This window comes from Danio aesculapii, chromosome 8 (genome assembly GCF_903798145.1).
Source record: "Danio aesculapii chromosome 8, fDanAes4.1, whole genome shotgun sequence".
Taxonomy (NCBI): Eukaryota; Metazoa; Chordata; class Actinopteri; order Cypriniformes; family Danionidae; genus Danio; species Danio aesculapii.
The window spans coordinates 37217948-37239612 of record NC_079442.1 but is presented as its reverse complement, the minus strand read 5'-3'; the positions used below and the strand labels follow the sequence as shown (position 1 = coordinate 37239612).

At 36.1% G+C, this 21665-nt stretch overlaps 1 protein-coding gene across 6 annotated transcripts in view; it reads left to right on the top strand.

The window, feature by feature from the left end:
• elavl4 (ELAV like neuron-specific RNA binding protein 4) overlaps positions 1 to 21665 on the top strand; it is a 111138-nt gene that overhangs the window by 72632 nt on the left and 16841 nt on the right. For all 6 annotated transcript variants that reach the window (XM_056463890.1, XM_056463887.1, XM_056463886.1 and 3 more), the window contains one exon: positions 15283 to 15436. In XM_056463890.1, the coding sequence (XP_056319865.1) occupies positions 15283 to 15436 (154 nt within the window). The remainder of the gene's footprint in view (positions 1 to 15282; positions 15437 to 21665) is intronic.

Sequence of the window (21665 nt, the reverse complement as noted above, 5' to 3'; positions counted from 1 at the left end):
CCCCCTCTGGAGCCGACGCTTCTCGCTCAAGGGCAGAGCGTTGAGAAGCTTCTCTCAGTACCTCTCCAGTTAACAGGTCACACGCACCTGGGATTGAACCTATTTAAACGTAACAGATAACAGGTGGTAACAGTGCCACGTTGCATTTATGTGGGAGCGCCATTTCTCACGTGCGCGCCAGTCAATTCGCCCAATGTTTCCTGTCAGTGTTTGTGCCAGTGGAGCTGCAATGATTAGCACATGTGGCGAACACTGGCTCGTGCTGGGCTGAGGCACGGCGGCACAAAGAGAGAGGAGGGCAAATCTGACTCATTAAGATGCAGAAGGAAACAGGAAAGCAACTGAAGGAAGAAAAGGGAAAAATAGTGTAATTGATATGTAAATGAAGCTCCAAATGTCAAATCATGAAGTCACACAAAAAGCGGGAAATAGCATGTATAATGAAATAATGCGGACATGCTAAATAGGAGCCTAGAATACGTCTGCTTTCCATCCTAAGAAGTTCTCTCATATTCTGTCATGTTCTGTTCTGTTTTGTTTCATTCAGTGCTGATATATCAGGTGTGTTTTGCTCTATTCTGTACAGATTTTAATCAGATATGTTTCATTCAGTCTTATTTTATTGTGTTTTAAACTTTTAAATTCGGTTATATTTGATTTATGTTCTGTTTTATACCATTTTCTATTATATTTTTTTATATTTAATTACATTTTATTAGCTTCTGTCTGTCTGCCTGTAATGTTTTACGTTGTTTTTCTGTCATCTAATCTTTGTTGTGATATTCAGTTCAATTCCATTCTATGATTTACCTTGTTCTATTTTGGTCTTGTCTGATTTGCTATGTTTTTTTTTTTTTTTTTGCTTTGTTTATTTGCTATTTTTTCTCTCTCTTCTCATATCTGTTTTGTTTAATTCCATTTCAATCTGTTTTGTCATTTTACTGTTACTGTCAGGTGTTTTGGTATAACCGCCCTTTTCTATTTAGTTACATTTTATCCTTTCTGATTTGTCATGTTTTATTTTGTTCTGTCTGGTTTATTCCACTCTTTTTTTTTTAACCCCACCTGTTTTTGTTCTGTTAATAAATAAAATTATGGAATGAATTAGACAATGTTCTGTTTTATTCACTTCTATTATGTTTCCATGTGTTTTGTTCTGAGATGTAATGCCTTATTCTATTTAGTTCTATTCAAACTTTATCATCTTCTAATTTGGTCTGTTCTATTCTAGTCCGATTTGCACTATTATTCTACTAATTCATGTGCCATTGCATTATGAAATGAAATAAATGTGTTTGATTTGAATTGAATACAGGTATGTGTGATTTACAGGGACACAAAGCTGTATAATGGCATATGACTTAGTTGCACTCTATTAAGCTGGTTTATAGGGACACATCTCATGTCCCTGCAATTCAAAGCTCCTAAAAATCATACTTAGCGGGGTATTTTGACATTCAAATTTTACCACAGTTTAAAAAAAAATCTGTACAATGACATGGGTGTGACTTATTTGTGCTCTGTTACGCTGGTTTACAGAGACACACTGCATGTTCCTGTAATTCAAAACTCTTTAAATAAGTAATACTTAGCGGGATATTTTGACATTCAAAATTTACCACAGGTAAAAAAAAAACCTGTATAATGCCATGGGTATCACTTAGATGTACTCTATTAAGCTGGTTTATCGGGACACACTGCATGTCCCTGTAATTCAAAACTATTAATAAAAAAATCATACTTAATTGGGATATTGTGACATTCAAGTTAACACATGTAAAAAAAAAAAAAAAACTATAATGACATGGGTACGACTTAGTTGTACTCTATTAAGTTGGTTTACAGAAACACACTGCATGTCCCTGTAATTCAAAACTCTTAAAATAACATATTTAGCAGGGTATTTTGACATTCAAATTTTACCACAGTTAAAAAATAACTGTATAATGACATGGGTATAACTTAGTTGTACTCTATTAAGCTGGTTTCACACACTGCATGTCACTGTAATGGCAACTTGTCACTGTAATGTCATTACGTCTATGGAGTCCATGTATAAATGTTTGTCTGTGTGTGTGTGCATAGGAAAATTACATTATAGTTTTGTTTGTTGTTTTTTTGTCATGTTTTATGGTTTTTGATCTATGGTCATCTTTTATTCACTATTCTGATACTTAAATTAGTTCCATTTTATTCTCTTTTGTATTCCACTCATTTCTGTTATATTAATATATTAAATTATGGAATGAAATAGAAAGATCCAGCAAAATCTGATGGCTTCCATTTTCCTCAACAGCACCTGGTGGTAAATTTAGAAGCAGCAGCTGGTTTTTAACGGGGAATTTTGACTGCTGCTCATGGCATAATCTGACTGTGTGTTTGTGTTTTCATCTGGCCCATAATCCCAGACCTCTCACTTACATCCGCCCTAATCTAATCAGATTGGATTTCGCCTGCTTATGAAAACACGGCTCAGTCTGCGCGGCTCAGTACCTCTTAACATAACAGCAAAAGAACATGTTCATGTTTGCGCATTTGTGTGTGGGAGAGAAAGAATGAAATAAGGAGAGAGAGAGGAGATAGAAAAGACTTGTCAGGGCTGTTTTTTTTTTTTTTTTTTTTTTTAAGAGCACAGCACAAAGCTCGCAAACATGGGCGTTTTCTAGAGTGGCAGCATGTATATGTGTTGGCCAGCAGTGTTTCTAGTACTGGTTTCAGCATCAGCTAAGAATCCATCAGAGACCGAATGACTCACTCTGTGTGTATTTGCCGATCATCACAGCTTCCTGCCACGCGGCACTTCTCTCAGTGACAAAACACACTTCCAGGCAGACAGAGAGTAGTACACACATACATAAACACACTGTTAAAACACTGCACTTAATGGCCAAACGCACCTCATGTTTTCAGACCCATCCTGGAGACTCTTGAGTTGGTTCTTTTAATTATTGTACCCGATTTTAGAAAACAGTCCTGAAAAAGACGTAATACAAAAATAAATTAATAAATAAATAGCTGCTGTGAATCAGTCAACAGCTCTCAAGTTATCAGTTTGAATCATTCTAACATTCCATCACAGCAGTTACTGAATTAACATCTGACTCACTGAACTGCAAGTCATCCTAGCTGTCATTCACTCCGACTCAAAAATAAACCAACATGTTATGTGGATTTTTAAGCATCTTTGAGCTATGCTATGAAATTACTTCAGTAAAATTACTAACAGTTAATATACATATAATAAAATTTAAATATGCATTACTATTATTTTATTAATACAAAAATATGTTAAAGTCCAAATTGTTTGTGAAAATGTGAAAATTTTGTTCTTTTAAAAATATTTCCTCAGTGTTGCTTAATTGGGGAGATTTTTTAACATAATTGTTTTACTTACTAGTTTGTTATGACCCATTTCTTTGCCATGATGGCAAACATGTTTTACAATTTATTGTACAAAATACTAGTAGTCAGCTTAAAGTGCAATTTTTAAAGCCTTAACTAGGTTATCATATTAACTATCATATTAAGCAAGTTAGGTTAATTAGGCATATTATTGGACAAAATTGTTTTGTTCTGTAGACAATCGAAAAAATATATATATATTTCTAAAAGGGGCTAATAATCGTGCCCTTAAAATTGTTTTCAAAAAATTTTTAACTGCTTTTATTCCAGACAATCTAAAAAGAAATAAGTGTAAAAGACTTTAAATAACACACTACATAAGAAAGTAAATAAGACTTTCCCCTGGAGAAAAATTATTATAGGAACTAATTCAAAATTTCCTCAGTCTGTTAAACATCATTCATTCATTCATTCATTTTCCACTTTTTTGTCCCTCTATTAATCAGGGGTCGCCACTGCGGAACGAACTGTCAACTTATCCAGCATATGTTTTACGCTGTTGATGCCCTTTCAGCCACAACCCGACACTGGGAAACACCCATACACTCACATTAACACATGACATATTGTTCCATTGTTAGCTATAAAGCTAATTTACATATGTAGTCCCTATATATTTTATATACAGCTGAAGTCAGAATTATTAGCCTTTGAATTTATTATTTTTTTTAATATTTCCAAAATCATCTTTAACAGAGCAAGAAAATTTTCACAGTGTGTCTGATAATATTAGCAGTTTTACATTTTTTAAACATCATTTTTAAGGACAAACTTTTTAGCCCCCTTATATTTTTTTCGATAGTCTTCAGAACAAACCTTCGTTAAACAATTGCCTAAACTTACTCTAATTACCTTGCCTAATTACCCTAACCTGCCTAGTTAACCTAATTAACCTAGTTAAGCCTTTAAATGTCACTTTAAGCTGTATAGAAGTGTCTTGAAAAATATCTAGTCAAATATTATTTACTGTCATCATGGCAAAGATAAAATAAATCCATTATTAGAAATGAGTTATTAAAACTATTATGATTAGGAATGTGCTGAAAAAAAATCTTCTCTCCGTTAAACAGAAATTGGGGAAAGAAATTAACAGGGGGGGCTAATAAATCAGGGGGGCTAATAATTCTGACTTCAACTGTATATAACAATATACAGTATAAAAAAAATGTATAAATAAAATATAGTAGAATATACACGTACAATACATCATAGTCAATAAAATGAAATCGTGACTCTGGTGACCCATGACAAATGAGGGACTAATTTTAATTATAATATAAACAAATATATGAAATATTATTGTATCACATTATTCCTAGTGCTGGATTGCAGCATCCACTGCGTAAAACATATGCCTGAATAGTTGGCGTTTCATTCCGCTGGGGTGACCCCTGATAAATAAGGGACTAAGCCGAAGGAAAATGAATGAATGAATATATCATATTAATATTATTTATGACAACTTTTAGTTCAGCATTATGTTTTGGAAATCTGAAACACTAATGTGAGTATACAGTGGTTTGGCCCGAAGGCACAATTTAGTTTAACACTAAAATTCATGCCGTCCACTGGGGACTTGTCATAACCTGCAGGAATGATGTTGCTGTTTCCGGCAACATACTAACATAGACTAACGGGTAATGAAGCAAGAGTTGTCTTCCGTGACTTAGCTTGCCTACATACAGAAACAATACACATGCCACTGTGCAATGAGCTGTTCACACGCACATCTCATGCATGATTGATTTTTTTTCTTTCATCCACACACACACACATACATACTCAAACATAACTTTGATACTGTAATCGAAACGGTTTCACACACTGTCCCAGTCAAGTGCAAAGAAACATGCAGTTCATTGTGTTCCCAATGAAAGACAAACAATGGGTTTTCGACCAATTTCACGGGATGAATGCACATAAGCCTTTTTAGCACATGTAAAAAGAAATATTTTTATTTGTTAAAATTTATTTTCATTTGTTTCCAACGAATTTATAATAATTTAAATTAAGATTCATCCAATTCAAGCTGATCACCTTATAGGTTATGATTTGGTCTAATTTAGATTGATTAACCTAATAAATCCTTATTTTCAGTTAATGATTCATCGTTTACCCGAAGTCGCTTAGAGTCAGTATGCTGGCCAGACACACCCTCACCAGTTCTGGTTCTTAGATAGGGGATATAACTGTAAACTAATTTCCTTTAAGTAATATTAGGCCGCCCCATGCTTGTTTATACATAATGTAAGTTTGATTTAGCCACTAGATTATACTACGTCAGTGATTGCCAGAAATCCACAGGTCTCTAAATGCTGTGTTCATGCTCCATCCATTGAGCCTGAATGTATGAGCAATCCTGGTCATAATCTGTGGAGACATCAGCCTAAACAATCTACTAGTTACAATGATTTCAGGAGATATTAGAGTTAAACAAGAATTTTACATTTATTTGTCAGGCAAAGACTTTTCATTCCAATAGCACATAATAAAACAAAATAAGCCATTTCAGAAATATACAACATCAATTGTCCAAAGACACAGTTAAGAGTTAGAGATTAATGCCTAACCGTCTAGAAGTATGTTGCAGCATATACAGTAAGTCTTGATGCAAAGCTCAGAGGCTCACAAACTGCAACGGCGTACAGGATCCCACAGACACTTTTGCCCCCTTCCCTTATACACTGAAACCACAACAAATAAATTCAAGACAATAAAAGCTTCACAAAGACCCTTGTCTGGTCATGAATTGATGTGAAGACCAGTGGTGTACTATCACACCCGACCCAAATTTTAAATGAAAGTAGGCAAAGAAACGACGAAAGTCAATATATCTTTGATTTATTAGCAATATATATATATATATATATATATATATATATATATATATATATATATATATATATATATATATATATATATACACACATGGAAGGACAGATTTTTAACCTACCTTCTTTACTGGCTTATTACTTTACATTTAATAGGTTCCTTTACAAACATTTACTCAAGTAAATAAACAGAATTAATGATGGGCTTAAAATCAATCAGACATTATTTTTGATTGGCACATCCGTGCATGCTTGTTTTAAACCAAACTATTAGGAGTCTGTCTTCTGTTGTCGCTATTATATACTAGTAGTTACCCTTTTAAATTGCATATTGTTATGCAATTTATGAGTAGTCTTTGCCTCATCGTTTTTAGTGTTATATATAGTGTCGTTCCCTGTAGCGGTAGGCACGATTAAGACAAATGTGAAATACTGTTTTACAGGGGCGATTTTAGGATTTTCATTTTAGGGCGGATCAGGATCAGTTCCATTTGGGGTAAACAAAGAAAAATGTACACATATACATTAAGTAAGAATTTAAAATAATACACTAAAATGAGGGAAGTTTTATCAGAAAAATAAGTGAGTATACCGAGGGTATATACAATTACTGATCCTCAGAAGTGGTAATACTCAAACAGCTCCACTAGTGAAGACCATTTTCCCTGGAGTGCAGCATCTGGCAAAGATCTTATCAAAGCCGAAACCCAAATTAACAGATATAAGGGAAACGGTGAATTATTACAGTGAAATTTAGACCACCTTACCAATCACACAGAGACATTTAAAATGACACCACACATGAATATAGAGCCACAAGATACACCATATTAAAAACTTGGACATTCTGTGTGGAATGTGACTGAGCTGCTCTGGTGGAGAAGGTAAAGCTAAAGGCAGAGGATGCATGATCGAGACAATTGAAAAATTAGTTTCCTAGCTGATCTTCTTTTCAGATTAGAAAGTTTATTCTTTTAGTGCCTCACAATTCTCATGGTCTCACCTTGTGGAATTCCATAACAGTTCTCAGGTTCTGATATTATGGAGAGGCTTAGGCCCAATCCCAATTCCTCTTGGCCCTTCCCCTTACCCCTCGTTTTGCGCGTTCATGTGAAGGGGTAGGGGTGTCCCAGATCTCTTTAGCTTGAAGGCTAAGGGGAAGGGGTAGATACTCCTTCGAAAGGAGAATTTTCAGGACCACACTCGAACTCAAGGGGTAAGAAAATTTCCTAGAATACACCAGCCACAACGGCAGCATAGCTGTACCCGTAAGTACAGAGATCCACAAATTATTATTTTTTGTCATTATTATGAATTTTTACAACAAACATATGTTTTAATACATTCATAATGGTGTTCGTGTTTTACCGTCATGCTTTAAAAAAAAAAAAAAACGAAATGCTAAAATACAAATCGCTAAATTTTGCTATCTATAATCCATAATAATAACTCCTGTATAGTAGTCCCCACAACATTCTGTCACTCGATGACACTCGAATACCCTGTCAGCAAAGTCTAGTGGCTGGGAATGAGCTTTTTACTGTGTCTGCTAAAGTGTTAATGTTGCTTTTTGTGTGTTTACATAGATGAATAAGGCCACGGTGTAAATGCACAATATTATTGCCACATTATATCACTACACTCTCAGAAATAAAGGTACAGGAGCTGTCACTGGGGAAGTACCCTTTCAAAAGATACATATTTGTTCCTGAAGGGTCCATAATGGTCCAACAAAAGGTACTTTTTAGGTACATTTAGGTACAAATATGCACCTTTGAGGTACCATTGGGGACTCTTTGGGTACAAATAAGTATCTTTTAAAAAGGTACTGCCCCAGTGAGAGCTCTTGTTCCTTTATTTCTGAGAGTGTATAATAACATGATATTTGCCTTCAGTGATATCCTGAAGATAAATAGCAAAAAATAACGCTACTGGAGTAACTACAGCAGTAGCGATCTTCTGATCTCATATGAAGCAAGAGATCGCGATGACATATGATGACGTTTGCAGGTGCTGTAGTGGTGTCCCATTTCTTAGGGGTAAATTTTGAAGCCCTTCACACTCTGTTTTAAGGGCTAAGGGGAAGGGGTACAAAAATAGAATTGGGATTGGGCCTAAGCCATCCTCACAGTATCAAGTGCAACAGGAAGTGGAGGGGAAGGGGTTCAAGATAGTGAGCTCATGAATATCAATCAGCACAATCGCATGTACAGTTCCATCTGTGAGACGTCAAAATTGAAATGTCACCATCGAGATGCTCAAATAAAATCAATATAAACTGTCAATAGTGCATTTGATTTTCGCTTCCTCTGCATAAACTGTTCTCTAGAAATCACAGTAATTTGTGTGACAATTGTTCTTTCTGCTCATTCATTCCAGAATGCGCAAACTCAAATGTAAATTTGCTTTTTTATGCGTGAAGGTTTAATGCGTGAAGATTTAGCACCATGTGTTCTCTGATTTTTCCACCTACTTATTACTGTCAATGTTCGTCTCTAGATAAGCACATTCTGACTATCCACGCTGGTAATTTCCAATGTCATTGGAGAGATCTGACTTTTTATTCCTTTTCTACCTAAACTAAAGCAAATTTTCACATGTGCTTTTAATGCAAGCTCTATATATAAATATGTGATTTTTTTTATATCAGCCGACTGTGTTCAGTTGAGTGGGCTGAAAGTCCTTGGGCGATGCTACAGAAATAGAAAGCAAGCGACCATCAAAATGTGCTGTTGTTTCTTGTGGTCGCAGCTGGTAAGGACAAAAACAGTGATTTACACGGAATCGCTTTGATTGCTTATCACTTGCCAGGTTTGGGCCATGTTCTCCCTCCAATCCGTGTGTTTGTTAATCATCCAGATCTTTTTATCTTCACATTTTCTCTCTTCATCCATGCGTCCGTCCATCTCAGCGGGGGTCAGAGCAGCCAACATCTTTATCTCTTCCTTGTGATCTCTCTTTTACACCTCGCTCTCCTTTCTCTCTGCACTCCACGAAGCCTCTTATTCAGACCAGCACCGGCCCTCTCAAAAGATGCTCTCCTGCTGTAATACGGCGTGAAAGAGAGATGAAATCCTCTGTCTTATAACTTCTAATAAGCATGTTCCAAGGTCATCGTTCTCATAAAGCTTCCATCGTAACCCCACCCCCCCATCGAGCCGGGATGAAGACAGGCCATCTAATAGCAACAGACAGCTGCGTCTACGAGTGGATGAGCGAGAGAAAGGGGGGAAAAGAAGGAGAGGGTAATTATCCGAAGTGCAGTTCTTTGCTCTTTTCAGCAGAGCTAGAAAACGGCGTTTATGAGGGCCCTCCTGCTGAAATAAGCTGATGATGTATATGTTTACAAGAGGCTGTTTAGACGAGGAAAAAGGAAGTGTGTGGCGGTTTATATTCTTTGGCAAGATGTCACAGTGTCAGGTTCAGGGATGCGCCGTCGCTCCAGCAAGTCAGCTAATGCAGGAAGTTCATGAAAACAGATCAACAGAGCTGAAAAATATGTTTAAAAGTAAGAGGGAAAAAAAGTGAGTGAGTTTCACTCCAGTCGCAACTTCCTTACGCTCATCATTTTGTAACACACACACACACACTTCTCCATGACACTTCTCCGTTTCTCAGCAAAACTCCGGCTTTGCCTTCCTGTCGAGGTGTGATGGGAGAAATCCCACTGAGGGTGAGAAGAGCGTAGCCTTGTGCTGTGAGATACGTGTACACACACACACACACACATACACTCCTCACAGCAGACAGGGTGTTGATAGATCTGGCATCTGGAGCTGCTTGACAGGGCAGGAAAAAAGCAAAAAGAAAAGATGGGAGGAAAAGAAAAGAAGGGAGAAGAGGAGAGGGAAGAGCCCGCCAGGGTTCCATGCCTTTTGCCTTCACCATTTAAGTGGATTTGAGGAGATTACGGCGGAGTGTTTAGCATGTTTAGCTCAGCATTTGTAGCAGTGTAACAGCCTGTGATGGCTCCGGTGCCCAAATGTCAGAACTAATGAAAATATGAGATGGAAAGGCTGCTTCAACCATTAATGGGAACAGATTAAATTGACGTGAGCATTAAAAGGGCATGGAGATAGAAACATCTCTCCATCTCGAATTAAAACTGAAACGCTGTAACGAGAGAGAGTGAGGAAAATGGTGAGACAGACAAAAAAAAAAAAAAAACTCAAGAAAATTCAGGCTGATAATGGATTCGTTCACACAGATTTGAAAATTCTGTCATCTTTTACTCGTCAGCGTGTTGATTCAAACCCATATGAGTTCTGTGGAACTCCAAAAGGAGACGTCTTGGAAGAAAAGGTCATCCTTTTTTATGCAATCGTGATAAATGCAGCTTTGAAGCTTTGGAAAGGACGACACTAAAGCAGCTTTAAAATATCCATTTGACTTTAATATTACACGTATTATATGTATTTATTTAGACATGCAATAATATTAATTATTACTATTCCTTGAAAGAGTATATTAATTTTATTATTTACATTGTAACAAATAAATAAAAAGAAAGAAAGAAAGAAAGAAAGAGAAAGAAAGAAAGAAAGAAAGAAAGAAAGAAAGAAAGAAAGAAAGAAAGAAAGAAAGAAAGAAAGAAAGAAAGAAAGAAAGAAAGAAAGAAAGAAAGATTACTATTACAATAATAATACTTTTTGGGTGGAAAACCATTGAGAGACCAATGTATGATTTATTTATTTATTTATTTATTTATTTATTTATTTATTTAGGTTTTTGTATGACCCATACTTCAAATCCATATAAGTACTAAAGGAGTGATGGTTGACTAATAAATAAATAATTTTTGTAAGTTAGATTTTTTTACATATGTACAGTGCTCAGCATAATTGAGTACACCGCATTTTGAAAATGAATATTTGTATCCATTTCTCAGTGAATATAGGCTGTATTGTGGTGTATTTAAACAAACAGATTTATTAAACAGATATATTTATTAAAATAATATTTTAGTCACCAAACATATTTAGAAATTGAAAGATAATACAATTCAATTCAAGCTAAACCAGAGTATATACAGGAATCAGAAAGTGAAATTCAATACCTTTTAAGACCTTTTTTATGACTCTTTCCATTACATTTTAAGACCTTATAACCACTTTAGGTTTCAAGCGGAAACACTGGCGAGATTTTAACTTACAGGATATTTTTGTTTATTCTTTGTAATAATGTCAGAAAGTAATTCAAAACTAAAACATTATTTATATACTAAATAAAAATCTAGAACTGAATGGAAGAACTGCAGAAATAATGGTGTTGCCTTGGTTACGGCAGTAAATAAAGCAGCATGTTGTCAAATCTAGCAGGATTTTATTGATTTCATCAAATACGCAGCATCCTGAATATTGCAGATTTAATTCAGGCAAACTTTAGCATACAACCATACATTGCATAATCAAAAATGATATAAAATGTAATACCTTGTAAAATAGCATTTAAGAGTTTTGAGTACTTTTTAAGGGCCTTAAATTTATCTACATTGATTTATAAACGTTTAATACTTTTTAAGACCCTGCGGACACCCTCAAAAAAATTGCAAAAAACATTTCAAATTACAACATGCAAAATTTCAACTACATTTTTCTTTTCTTTTTTTTTTTGCATCTCTTGACTTTTCCTCTTTTCTATTTATTTTTATTGAATATTTTTCGATAACAAATAAATTTGGCTGTACTAGTTTATGGACCATTATGATAAGTTATTTTGATAGATTAGCTCCAGATTTTCCTTCAGTACTGACTAATCTCATGTATATGCACAAATATAAGATTGTATAGCTTCCTATTAAAAATATGAATCTAAAAGATAGATTTGTGAGGGGTTTACTTATATATGCTGAGCACTGTATAAATCATTTGAACTGGTTCACAAAAATGTAGTCATGTGCTATAAAAATAATATTTGAACTAAAACAGTCTGTTTTTAATACTAAAACAAATTTTGATATTGTGTAGTAAATAATCATAGTTTTGTAAATAAATTCAGTATTTAAAAGGATAATCCAGGATAAACCACATCACTGATGAAGGATTGCTTCAAAGTTCAATGACATTGCCAAGACATACCAAATTTGCCAACAAATCTGAGCCCTGATTGAGAAAATGCAACGGCTGAAAACTGCATCTTGTGTGTCAGAAATGGCAGACACTGGTATGTGAAGTTGAAAACAAGTAGAGTGTGTTTTAGAGTGTGACAGACACTGTCCAAGGTGCTGGCGAGTTTGACAAGTTGAGAGAGGTGAGAACGTGCCGTGTGAGTGTGTGTGAGTGATAGATGCAGGGAGTGTGGTGGAAAGAGCGCTGTCCAAGGTGCTAGTAAGCACAGCGCTGATATTAGAGCATGTGACGAATGCGAGGGTGAGAGAGCTATAGATGGCTTGGCTCTCACTCTAGGCACAAACAGAAGGTTCCAAAGTGTTATTCAGCACAGATGACAGCCAGCCTTCTCTCTCTCACTCACTCTCTCACTCCATCATGTGTGTTTTCTGAAAACAAATTAGCCTTTATCATTTACTGCTGTGTGCTCTAAATGAGGTTTATAACCTTATTCTAAAAAAAAGTAGTTCTATACTGCGGTAGTGAAGAAACAGAAAATGTCCAATTATGTGTTGTTAAATCCATGTTTGATTTTCTTTAATTATTTAGGAAAACTATCCTAAATATAACCAAAACAAGTCATGTCACTCATATCGTTTTGAATGGGGAAAATTATAACAATCAATATGGCAAATAAAGCCTGTCTTCTAGTACAGGAGCCAATCATTGATCACTATAGACTGACGATACTCTGGGAGAGAGGCTCAGACCAGACCAGTTTCTGCAGATTTTGTGTGATTTGGATGTTTAGAAATCAAACTAAAATGACAATTGTTGTTTAATTTTATTGGCGATTTCTAATATAAAATTCAATCATAGGCTTGGCATGCATTTTTGGAGAATTTGATGTTTACTTATTCAAACAGAACGCCTGAGCATAATGCTTGATAGGTGTTTCAAAGATAGCCACCGAGTTTGATGACTTGCCTTATGGGGACTTTGATATAACATGTTCATAAATGATCAAATGGAAGGAAAGAAATTGTTGCAGTTCACAACAAGGTGCTGTACGTTGTCAATGTAATGCTTTAAATGTCTGGGTTACATAATACTCCAAAAAATGTTACGAGCATAATATTTGGTGGAATAACCCTGATTTTCAATCGAAACAAATAAAAATGCTTGTTATTTTTACCATTTTTTTGTTTCTGCAAATAAAAAATGTAAAGATTTAAAAAAAACAAATCTCAAAAAATATTATAAAAAATGTTTTTTGAGGTGGCACGGTGGTTCATTGGTAAGCACTGTTGCCTCACAGCAAGACCAGTTGGATTTCTGTGAGGAGTTTGCATGTTCTCCCTGTGTTGGCGTGGGTTTCCTCCGGGTGCTCTGGGTCTAAAGACATGCAATATAGGTGAATGGGGTGTCAACATGGACTTTTAACTTCAGTCAGCCAGCCCTAGGGCTTTTGGTTAATTGTCATCCCATACAAAATCGCCACATTTAAGATCTGATTTCTTTAAAAAAAACATCTTCACTGCTTGGATGAGATATGATATGAAGTGGGCATCAGGTCAAACAAGAGGCATTAAGTTATATTGTTCCGTGCCATATCTTTAATATATTATATTAGTTTTACCCCAGTATTTTCAATGGAATTTCTGCACTAGCCTGCGGCTAATGACGGCACCTGCGTTTAAACGCTCTTTCGTCATGTTTTACACTTTAAAAACCAAATGGATGCTTAAGTCTATTTAACTGATTGTATTTTAATTACATTACAACATCAATGCTGTAAAAGGAACCTTATGAGATTGAAAATAGTCACATAAAGCTTTCACTGGAAGTTCATCATTGGCTGAAAAACACTAGCTGTGGAAATAGCCCATTTGTTAAACTAAATTGGCCTTAGTGTATGTGTGTGAATGTGAGAGTGTATGGGTGTCCAGTACTGGGTTGCAGCTGGGAGGGAAACCGCTGCGTAAAACATCCACCGGATTAGTTAACAGTTCTGCTGTGGCAACCCCTGATAAATAAAGGGACTAAGCCAAAGGAAAGTAAATTAAATGAATGAATGTATTTGGAATTTTCAAAAAATGTCTTTTCAAGAGTTCACACTTAGATATGCTTGACGCTAATAGCAGGTTTGGCATTCTGTCCCGGGAGAGAACCCTGAGCTCGGAAATAATTGAGCCCAATGCTCCCGCCTTGAATCAATCTGATTGGATTACTGCTGATTACGGATGAGAGGCCTGCCGCGATCAATCATAATCCATTCTCCTCTCGAAATTAGTTTATAAAACTTCACTTAAGAACAGAATGGAATAGAATAGAATAGAATAGAATAGAATAGAATAGAATAGAATAGAATAGAATAGAATAGAACACACTAAAGGTTTACTTAATATTTGTAATAATCAAACGTTTCTGTTGACTGACTGTTGGACTGCTGCTCCATCTAAACGTCTTTCAAAACAGACCACAGTTATGCCTGCAGTTCAAAGGGGTTCATGAACTTCTACCATTGTACTTGTGTGTATAATTTCTGAGGTGCATCACTTCTCTTTAGAAACAGGGTTAGAGGTGCTGCACACTAATATTGAATTTACATTTTCATTCCTCCTGTGAAACAATTTGCAAAGCGCTTTAGATGTCATGTGTATATCCCTTATCTGCGAATGAGCACGGATCACAGAGAATCCCTCGCAGCAACTTGTTCCTATTCAAAATATTATAATAAGTTCTCCTTTGTTGTTAAGTGGAGGATTTGGGGGCATTGTCTTTTTGAAGTCTCTAGCTGCTCCAGGTCAATTCAGAAATACAGACCACCAGCACTGTGTGAGACAAAATAATATATGACCTCTGGCATCTGAATGCAACATACTGCCAATGAAAAATGCTGAATAAATACCCTGAACAGTTTGCTTCATTTAAATCCTGCCACTATAGAAACATGATCACAGTTAAGACTCAAGTGTGTTTGTGTGTGTTTTGTCTTACAGGTGTCATATGCACGGCCTAGCTCAGCTTCTATTCGTGATGCTAATCTGTATGTGAGTGGACTGCCCAAGACCATGACCCAGAAGGAGCTGGAACAACTCTTCTCTCAGTATGGACGGATAATCACTTCCCGCATTCTTGTCGACCAGGTCACAGGTATCAGTGGGACCACTTTTCTCTTAACCTAAAGCATGCAAACAAACAAGCTAAACTATATTTCATAAAACACAGTAGTCAACATCTGAAGTTGATCAACGCCTTTAATCAAAGTTGATATGAAATTACAGTGTGTTTTTAATGCATCTGACATTAAAAAAAGATATTTAAAAAATATGAGTAACTAAGTCAAGGCTAAGTAGTTTAAGCTACCAGCTTCTGATCGTCATGCATGTCAGTGGACTTGAGACGCAAAGAGAAACCACAACGACAGGGTTTAAGTCAAAAAAAAAAAAAAGTTTTAAGTTTAAGCCAAAAAAAATAAATAAGTAAATAACAGAGTGAGAATGTGGTAAAATCTAAAATAATAAATCAGTAAAAATAAGGCTTTTTCTGGATTGCTTTTTAAAAGGAAAGGAGGACGGTGGGTCAGTCGATCAGTCAGTCAGTCATTCAACAGCAGCCTCTGGTGGATTTATGCAAAAACAGCAGGCACGAATGGCACTGGCGAGAGAAATTTGAGATCTTAAACATCATACCCAGCGGCCTCTAGTGGATTCGTGAAAACAAAAACTGCAAAACAATGTACTTTTGATTACTAACTTAATTTACAAAAACAAATGCAAAAAACATCTAATATAACACTGTAGGGCTGCACAAAATATCATTTCAGCATCGATATCGCAATGTGTGCATCCGCAATAATCACATAGCAGGATCCCCAATGTTACATTGGGATTATATTTGACCAGGAACCACAGTTCAGAACATGTAGTCATTGGAAACTTTTATCATAAAGGATCAAAAGTTTATCATTTGCGTGTTTCAATGCCTGTGACTATATGGGCATATCAAGAGTTAAAAGCATTCAGGCACAAGAAATTGTACCATTTGAAACTTGAATAACAAAAATTTTATTGACTTATTTATACATTGAAGACTTTGCAGTGGTATTGTACACTTCATTATTCAATTTCTGTACTTAAATTCTTATCAAACAGAGCTATTTAAGTCATCTGGTGAAATTGTATTCATATCGCAATATAGATTGCAGAAAAACAAAACATCACAATGTCAGATTTTCCCAGTATTGTACAGCCCTATAACACTGGTATTTGTATGTGCATATTACTTGTTTGCATCTGGTCATGAAGATGCATCCCAGCCTAAAGAATCATCAGAAAATCGGAACGATCAGAAACAAGTCCACGACATGGAATGACTGATGAGTCTATTTTAAAGCATCCAGTCATCTCCTTGGCCTACCCTTCATCCAACATCATGAATAAATCGACCAAGATATAAATGGTCATGGAGCTGAATTTCTTAAACATTCAATACTTTTCCCGACTGCATAATTCATAACGGCACTCACCATGCAAACAATATCGCATAAGCCACAGGAAAATGTACTCCACATTCTAGTGATGCCGAAACCCTTTCTGAAGAACTGCTGAAGAGCTGCTACACGGCCACATGCACACACACACACACACAGAGGCCTTCCTCCCTTGACACGGATCCTTCCTCTGGCCCTAAGAAGGCTTCCCGTGAGAAAAGAGTCCACAGGAGGCAGCTTAATGATTAATTAAACTTGAGTTGCTAGTGATTAAGGAACGAGGAGTGTTTTCTTTTTGAAGCTGCACTGATCGAAGGGCTGCCATTAAGAGACATTGAGCAAATACTGCAACTCTTCTGTGAAGCCTTGAAAGCTAAGCAGGGATTCTGCATCGTCCAAAACGAGAGCGAAGTCAAAGAGGGATTAGATATGTTAATCAGGAGCAGTCAATAGATTAAAAAAAATTCAAATGAATGTTGACAATTCAGATCAACTCATCTATATGCTGACACGAACTGATAGCACAATCACTGCAACACCACTGTAAGCAATTTGTGGTACAGACTCTGACTCAACATGAGAATGCTGAGGTCATTAGCGTCACCAAACAGCCATGTCAGACATGGAGAAGGAATGCTGAAAGGCAAATTAGTGTAAAAGAGTAATCCCATAAAAACACTAATGGGAGTGGGAGTCCAAAAATCAAAATAAACTCACTATTTAATTAAATTCATCTTTATTTCTGTAGCGCTTTTACAATGTTGATTGGGTCAAAGCAGCTTAACATAGAAGTTCTAGTAAAACTGGACTGATACAGTTTAGGGTTGACGTTCAGTTTAGTTTAATTTAGTTCAGTGATTTAAATTTCACTGCTGGAAGTCCAAACACTAAAGAGCAAATCCATCGATGAGCAAAACCAACCAATCAAGCCAGTGTTGAGGAACAACCTTCACCAATTGATGAAAGTGAAGGAAAAAAAAAAATTCAAGAAAAACCAAGCTCAGTTGGGCATGACCATTTCTCCTTTGGCCAAACTTCTCGTGCAGAGCTGCAGTCTAGGCGGAGAAGGCTGGATTTGCAAAGTCTTACTTTTTTTTGTTGGAAACCGTTAGCCATTGACATAAATAGTTAGGGGAAAATACTATGGAAGTCAATGGCTACCAGTTTTCAACATTCAAAAAATCTTCTTTTGTGTCCAACAAGAAAAAGTAAATGGAACATGTTTGGAACATTTAGAAGGTTGAGTAAATTATGACAAAATAAAATGTTTGGGCTGACCTATCCCTTCAAAAGTAGGGCTGGGTGAATAATCAAAAAAGTAATCGTAATTGACATCCAGAACCTATAATCAATCAAATTTTTCCAGGTCGATTTTTTTCAATTAGTTTCCCTACCACGAGAGGACTCACAGAGTCACATTCTGGTAAGACTGATTTGTACTTCTGCGTAGAATGCACACGTACAGTATGGTTCGCATACCTGCGTACCTCTCAAAAAATGTGACATTACGTCGCAACAACACGTAGCGCAGGCTTTGTGATTGATTAGATAATGATGACGAGCATGGGTGGCGCAAATTGATTTATAATATATAATATTATATATTATATATGATATAATTTTATATTCATAATAATAATTAATTTAGTAGATTAATTTAGTTTTTTTAATGTTTATGTTCAATAAATAATCATAGACAGTAAATAGTGTCTGTTTCATTCAATTATTTTAAAATCAGGTAATGCACCCTTCATTCAAAAATCTCTCACTTGTAATATACTGTGAATATACTTAATGTACAAAACTTGTCAGTGGACTGTGAGAGCAAAAAAATAAGCAAAAATAAATTAATTAATCGTAATCAAGTTAAAATGTTCAATTAATCGAGATTTGGATTTTTGGCCAAATCGCCAAGCCCTATTTAAAGGAGACACAAAATGAAATAATACATACTTTTTATGGACAATAAATAACTGCAAATATTATCAAAGACAATTCCAATAATATTTGTAAATCAACTACTGTACTATACCAAACTACTATACTGCCATAAACTTTGCATCTAAAAAGGGAAACGTGTACAAATGCTTATGCATAAAGTTCAGTATTTTCTTGAAATACTCAAATGTAACGGTAATGGTAATTGAAATTCTGATGACACATTAAAATTAATTTCATTTGAAATAAAATGTATTAAATGCACACAAAATAAAAAAAATTTAAAAAGAGTACAATGTTTAGGATCAGGGTTTCCACTCTTTCATGGACACCAGATTCAAGGACTTTTTCAAACTATTATTAACTTTTAAATCAAGCCACTTGATATGTTATTCATACGCTGACATATGTAGAGCCACGAAAGTCCTAACTGCACTTTACATTTCACTTACGATTAATATTCACGTTAAAAATGTCAAAGTAATTTTCAGAAATGTAGATGTTTAATAAAATGTGTTAAATTCATTACTGGTGATATTGAAATGCGGTTTGTAAAATATTAATAAAATGCAAGTGATTTGTCATTGTACAAGATTTACATGTAAGATTTTTCAATTAAGAATTGCTCCGTTTTTTCGTTCTGTTTTTGACCACAGCACTGTACAATAGTTGAAATAATGCCATTAACTTTTTTTTTTGTTTTTTGTTTTTTTATTTAATTTAAGCAGTTTCAAGGACCTGTGTAAGTCCTTAAGTACTTTCCATGCCTTAAATCCATACAGCATGTCTAAAATTCAAGTACTTTCAAGAAGTATGGGAACCCTGTAGGATTGTATAGTGCAATTAGGACACCAAAAGGATTTGTGGAAGAAAAAACAGCAGAAACTCAACTAGAATCAATGTTCATGAACATACTCGGTGTGATAGTATTATGTATGCTGATTTTTGTCAGTCTGGTGCCCCTCACATGCTTAAAAATGAGCATCATTTAAGCTGAGACTCATATTGTCATATTCCTCTATGCACCAGTTTCAAGAAAAGCACAGCATCCTGAAATAACACCGTAAGTCATTAATAAAGACAAACACATATGGCATGATAAACTAACAGTGGCTTTCCCTTTCAAAATAATAATACATCATGCATCCTTGTCATACGTTTCTTGGTAACCATTAGGGAAGCATTTTCTCTCTTCACCCTCACAGAAAAGATAATATATTGCCATGGAAGTCCTCTTCCCACATGTTTCGTTTATATAACTTGTTCCCTAGGGTGCGTCTGTTTGTTTTCAGTATATTGGGAAAATGTGACTAAATTAAAGGGATTTGAATCCGCTTATGAGCATTTGACTGAATTCATACAATGAGTACTTAAACCTTGCGTGTAACCTTAGTGGAGTAAGGTTTGGCCCTTTGATCATTAGTTAAATATTCAGAGAGGCTCCGCCAAGCCTCGCTTAGCAGTCAATACATGTCCCATCAATGAAAGCAAATACAATTGATCCATAACGCTAGCTCCTACAAGCTGCAGCTCTTAAGTGAAAAACGACTGCCTCGACTTCGCTCCCGTGAGGTACTTGTGGAAATCCCTCTTTTAAACTGCTACGCTTCCTTTTCTTCCGTCTCGTTTCTTTTCTTGCTCATTGATATTTTTGCATGACTTGAATTCTATTAACTATACCATGCGAGCACACTGTCAGTAGCGGTTTTTAATGTCCACATGCAGTTGAGCCATCCTTCCGAGACAAGTGTCCAAATCAAGGCCTGTAAAACACAAAGAATCTGTGATGTATACAATGAACAGAGATGCTCCACCAGACATCGCAATGCATGTCATGACACTGCTGCCTTGGCTTCCAATTACACAAGGACAAACAGATGGATTTATAGCAGTGCGCCGACAGAACCAGGCAAAGAGCTGCTCCAGTCTTCAAAGACCTCCCTTTCTAAGCCTTTTCAAACACCATCTGTAGCGGCAGCGACTAAAAGTTACATAAAACGAGGACGTCGCTCTCCTTTCTCTGATTAGGCAAAAGCATCGACGAGGAGGTGTATGCTTTTTTTCCCTCATAATATATTTAGAGCACTAGTTTAATAAATGTTCCATACAGTTGGCACAGCCACTTAAAAGTGAGAGAATGAGAGACAACGGAGAGGTGCTTATGTTCAGAAAGAGGAGAGAAGGCTTTCATTAACAGACAAGCTTTTCTGAGCTTTCGCTTTTTTCCCCAGAGAACTCTCTCTCTCTCTCGTTTTCTCCTGTACGCTGTAAGTGTCGAGGACCAGAGCAGTGGGTGTGCGGTAGAAAGCGCTTTGTCAGGCCGGCTATGGCAGTCTCTTGCCACTGTTTCTTGTGTGCTCGCTCTATGTGTCACGGTTATTATTAAACTCAGCATTCTCCGGCTTCATGTGTGCTGAGCCGAGATAAGTACAGGTAGAAAGTTACGTAAGGTTGGAGTGATTACCGGGAGAATAGTGCTGTTAACCGGCACATTGTAGCCGTAACTCTGGTCGGTTCATGATAAGCGCTAAAAAGGAGCTAGCGGTGCCTGTGTCTCCAGTTTTAGCTCGGCCGCTTGCTTTGTTTGGGCAGCCTGTTATAGAAACGGCTGCAGGCTCATTATGGTAATGTCAGGGAAGCGAAGGGAAAAGAAAAAAGTAAAGCACAGTCAACATTAAGGTGTCCGTTTGCATTTTTTAAGCTATTAAAATGCAAGATTTTTTCAGGACCCTAATTTTTAGAGATTCTGCAGGTATCTCATAGATCGTCAGCTGTTCGCTGAGTTGCAGCCTGAATGACAATGGTCAGCAGTATTTCTACAGGAGGCAACTGAAATCCCATCACGATTTCATTATAGTTGCGTTGGTGCACAATCAACCCTCTTCTCTACACATTTTTTTAAGGTGTGACTTCAAGTGGGCACAGAAAAAATATATATTTATACTATCTGTA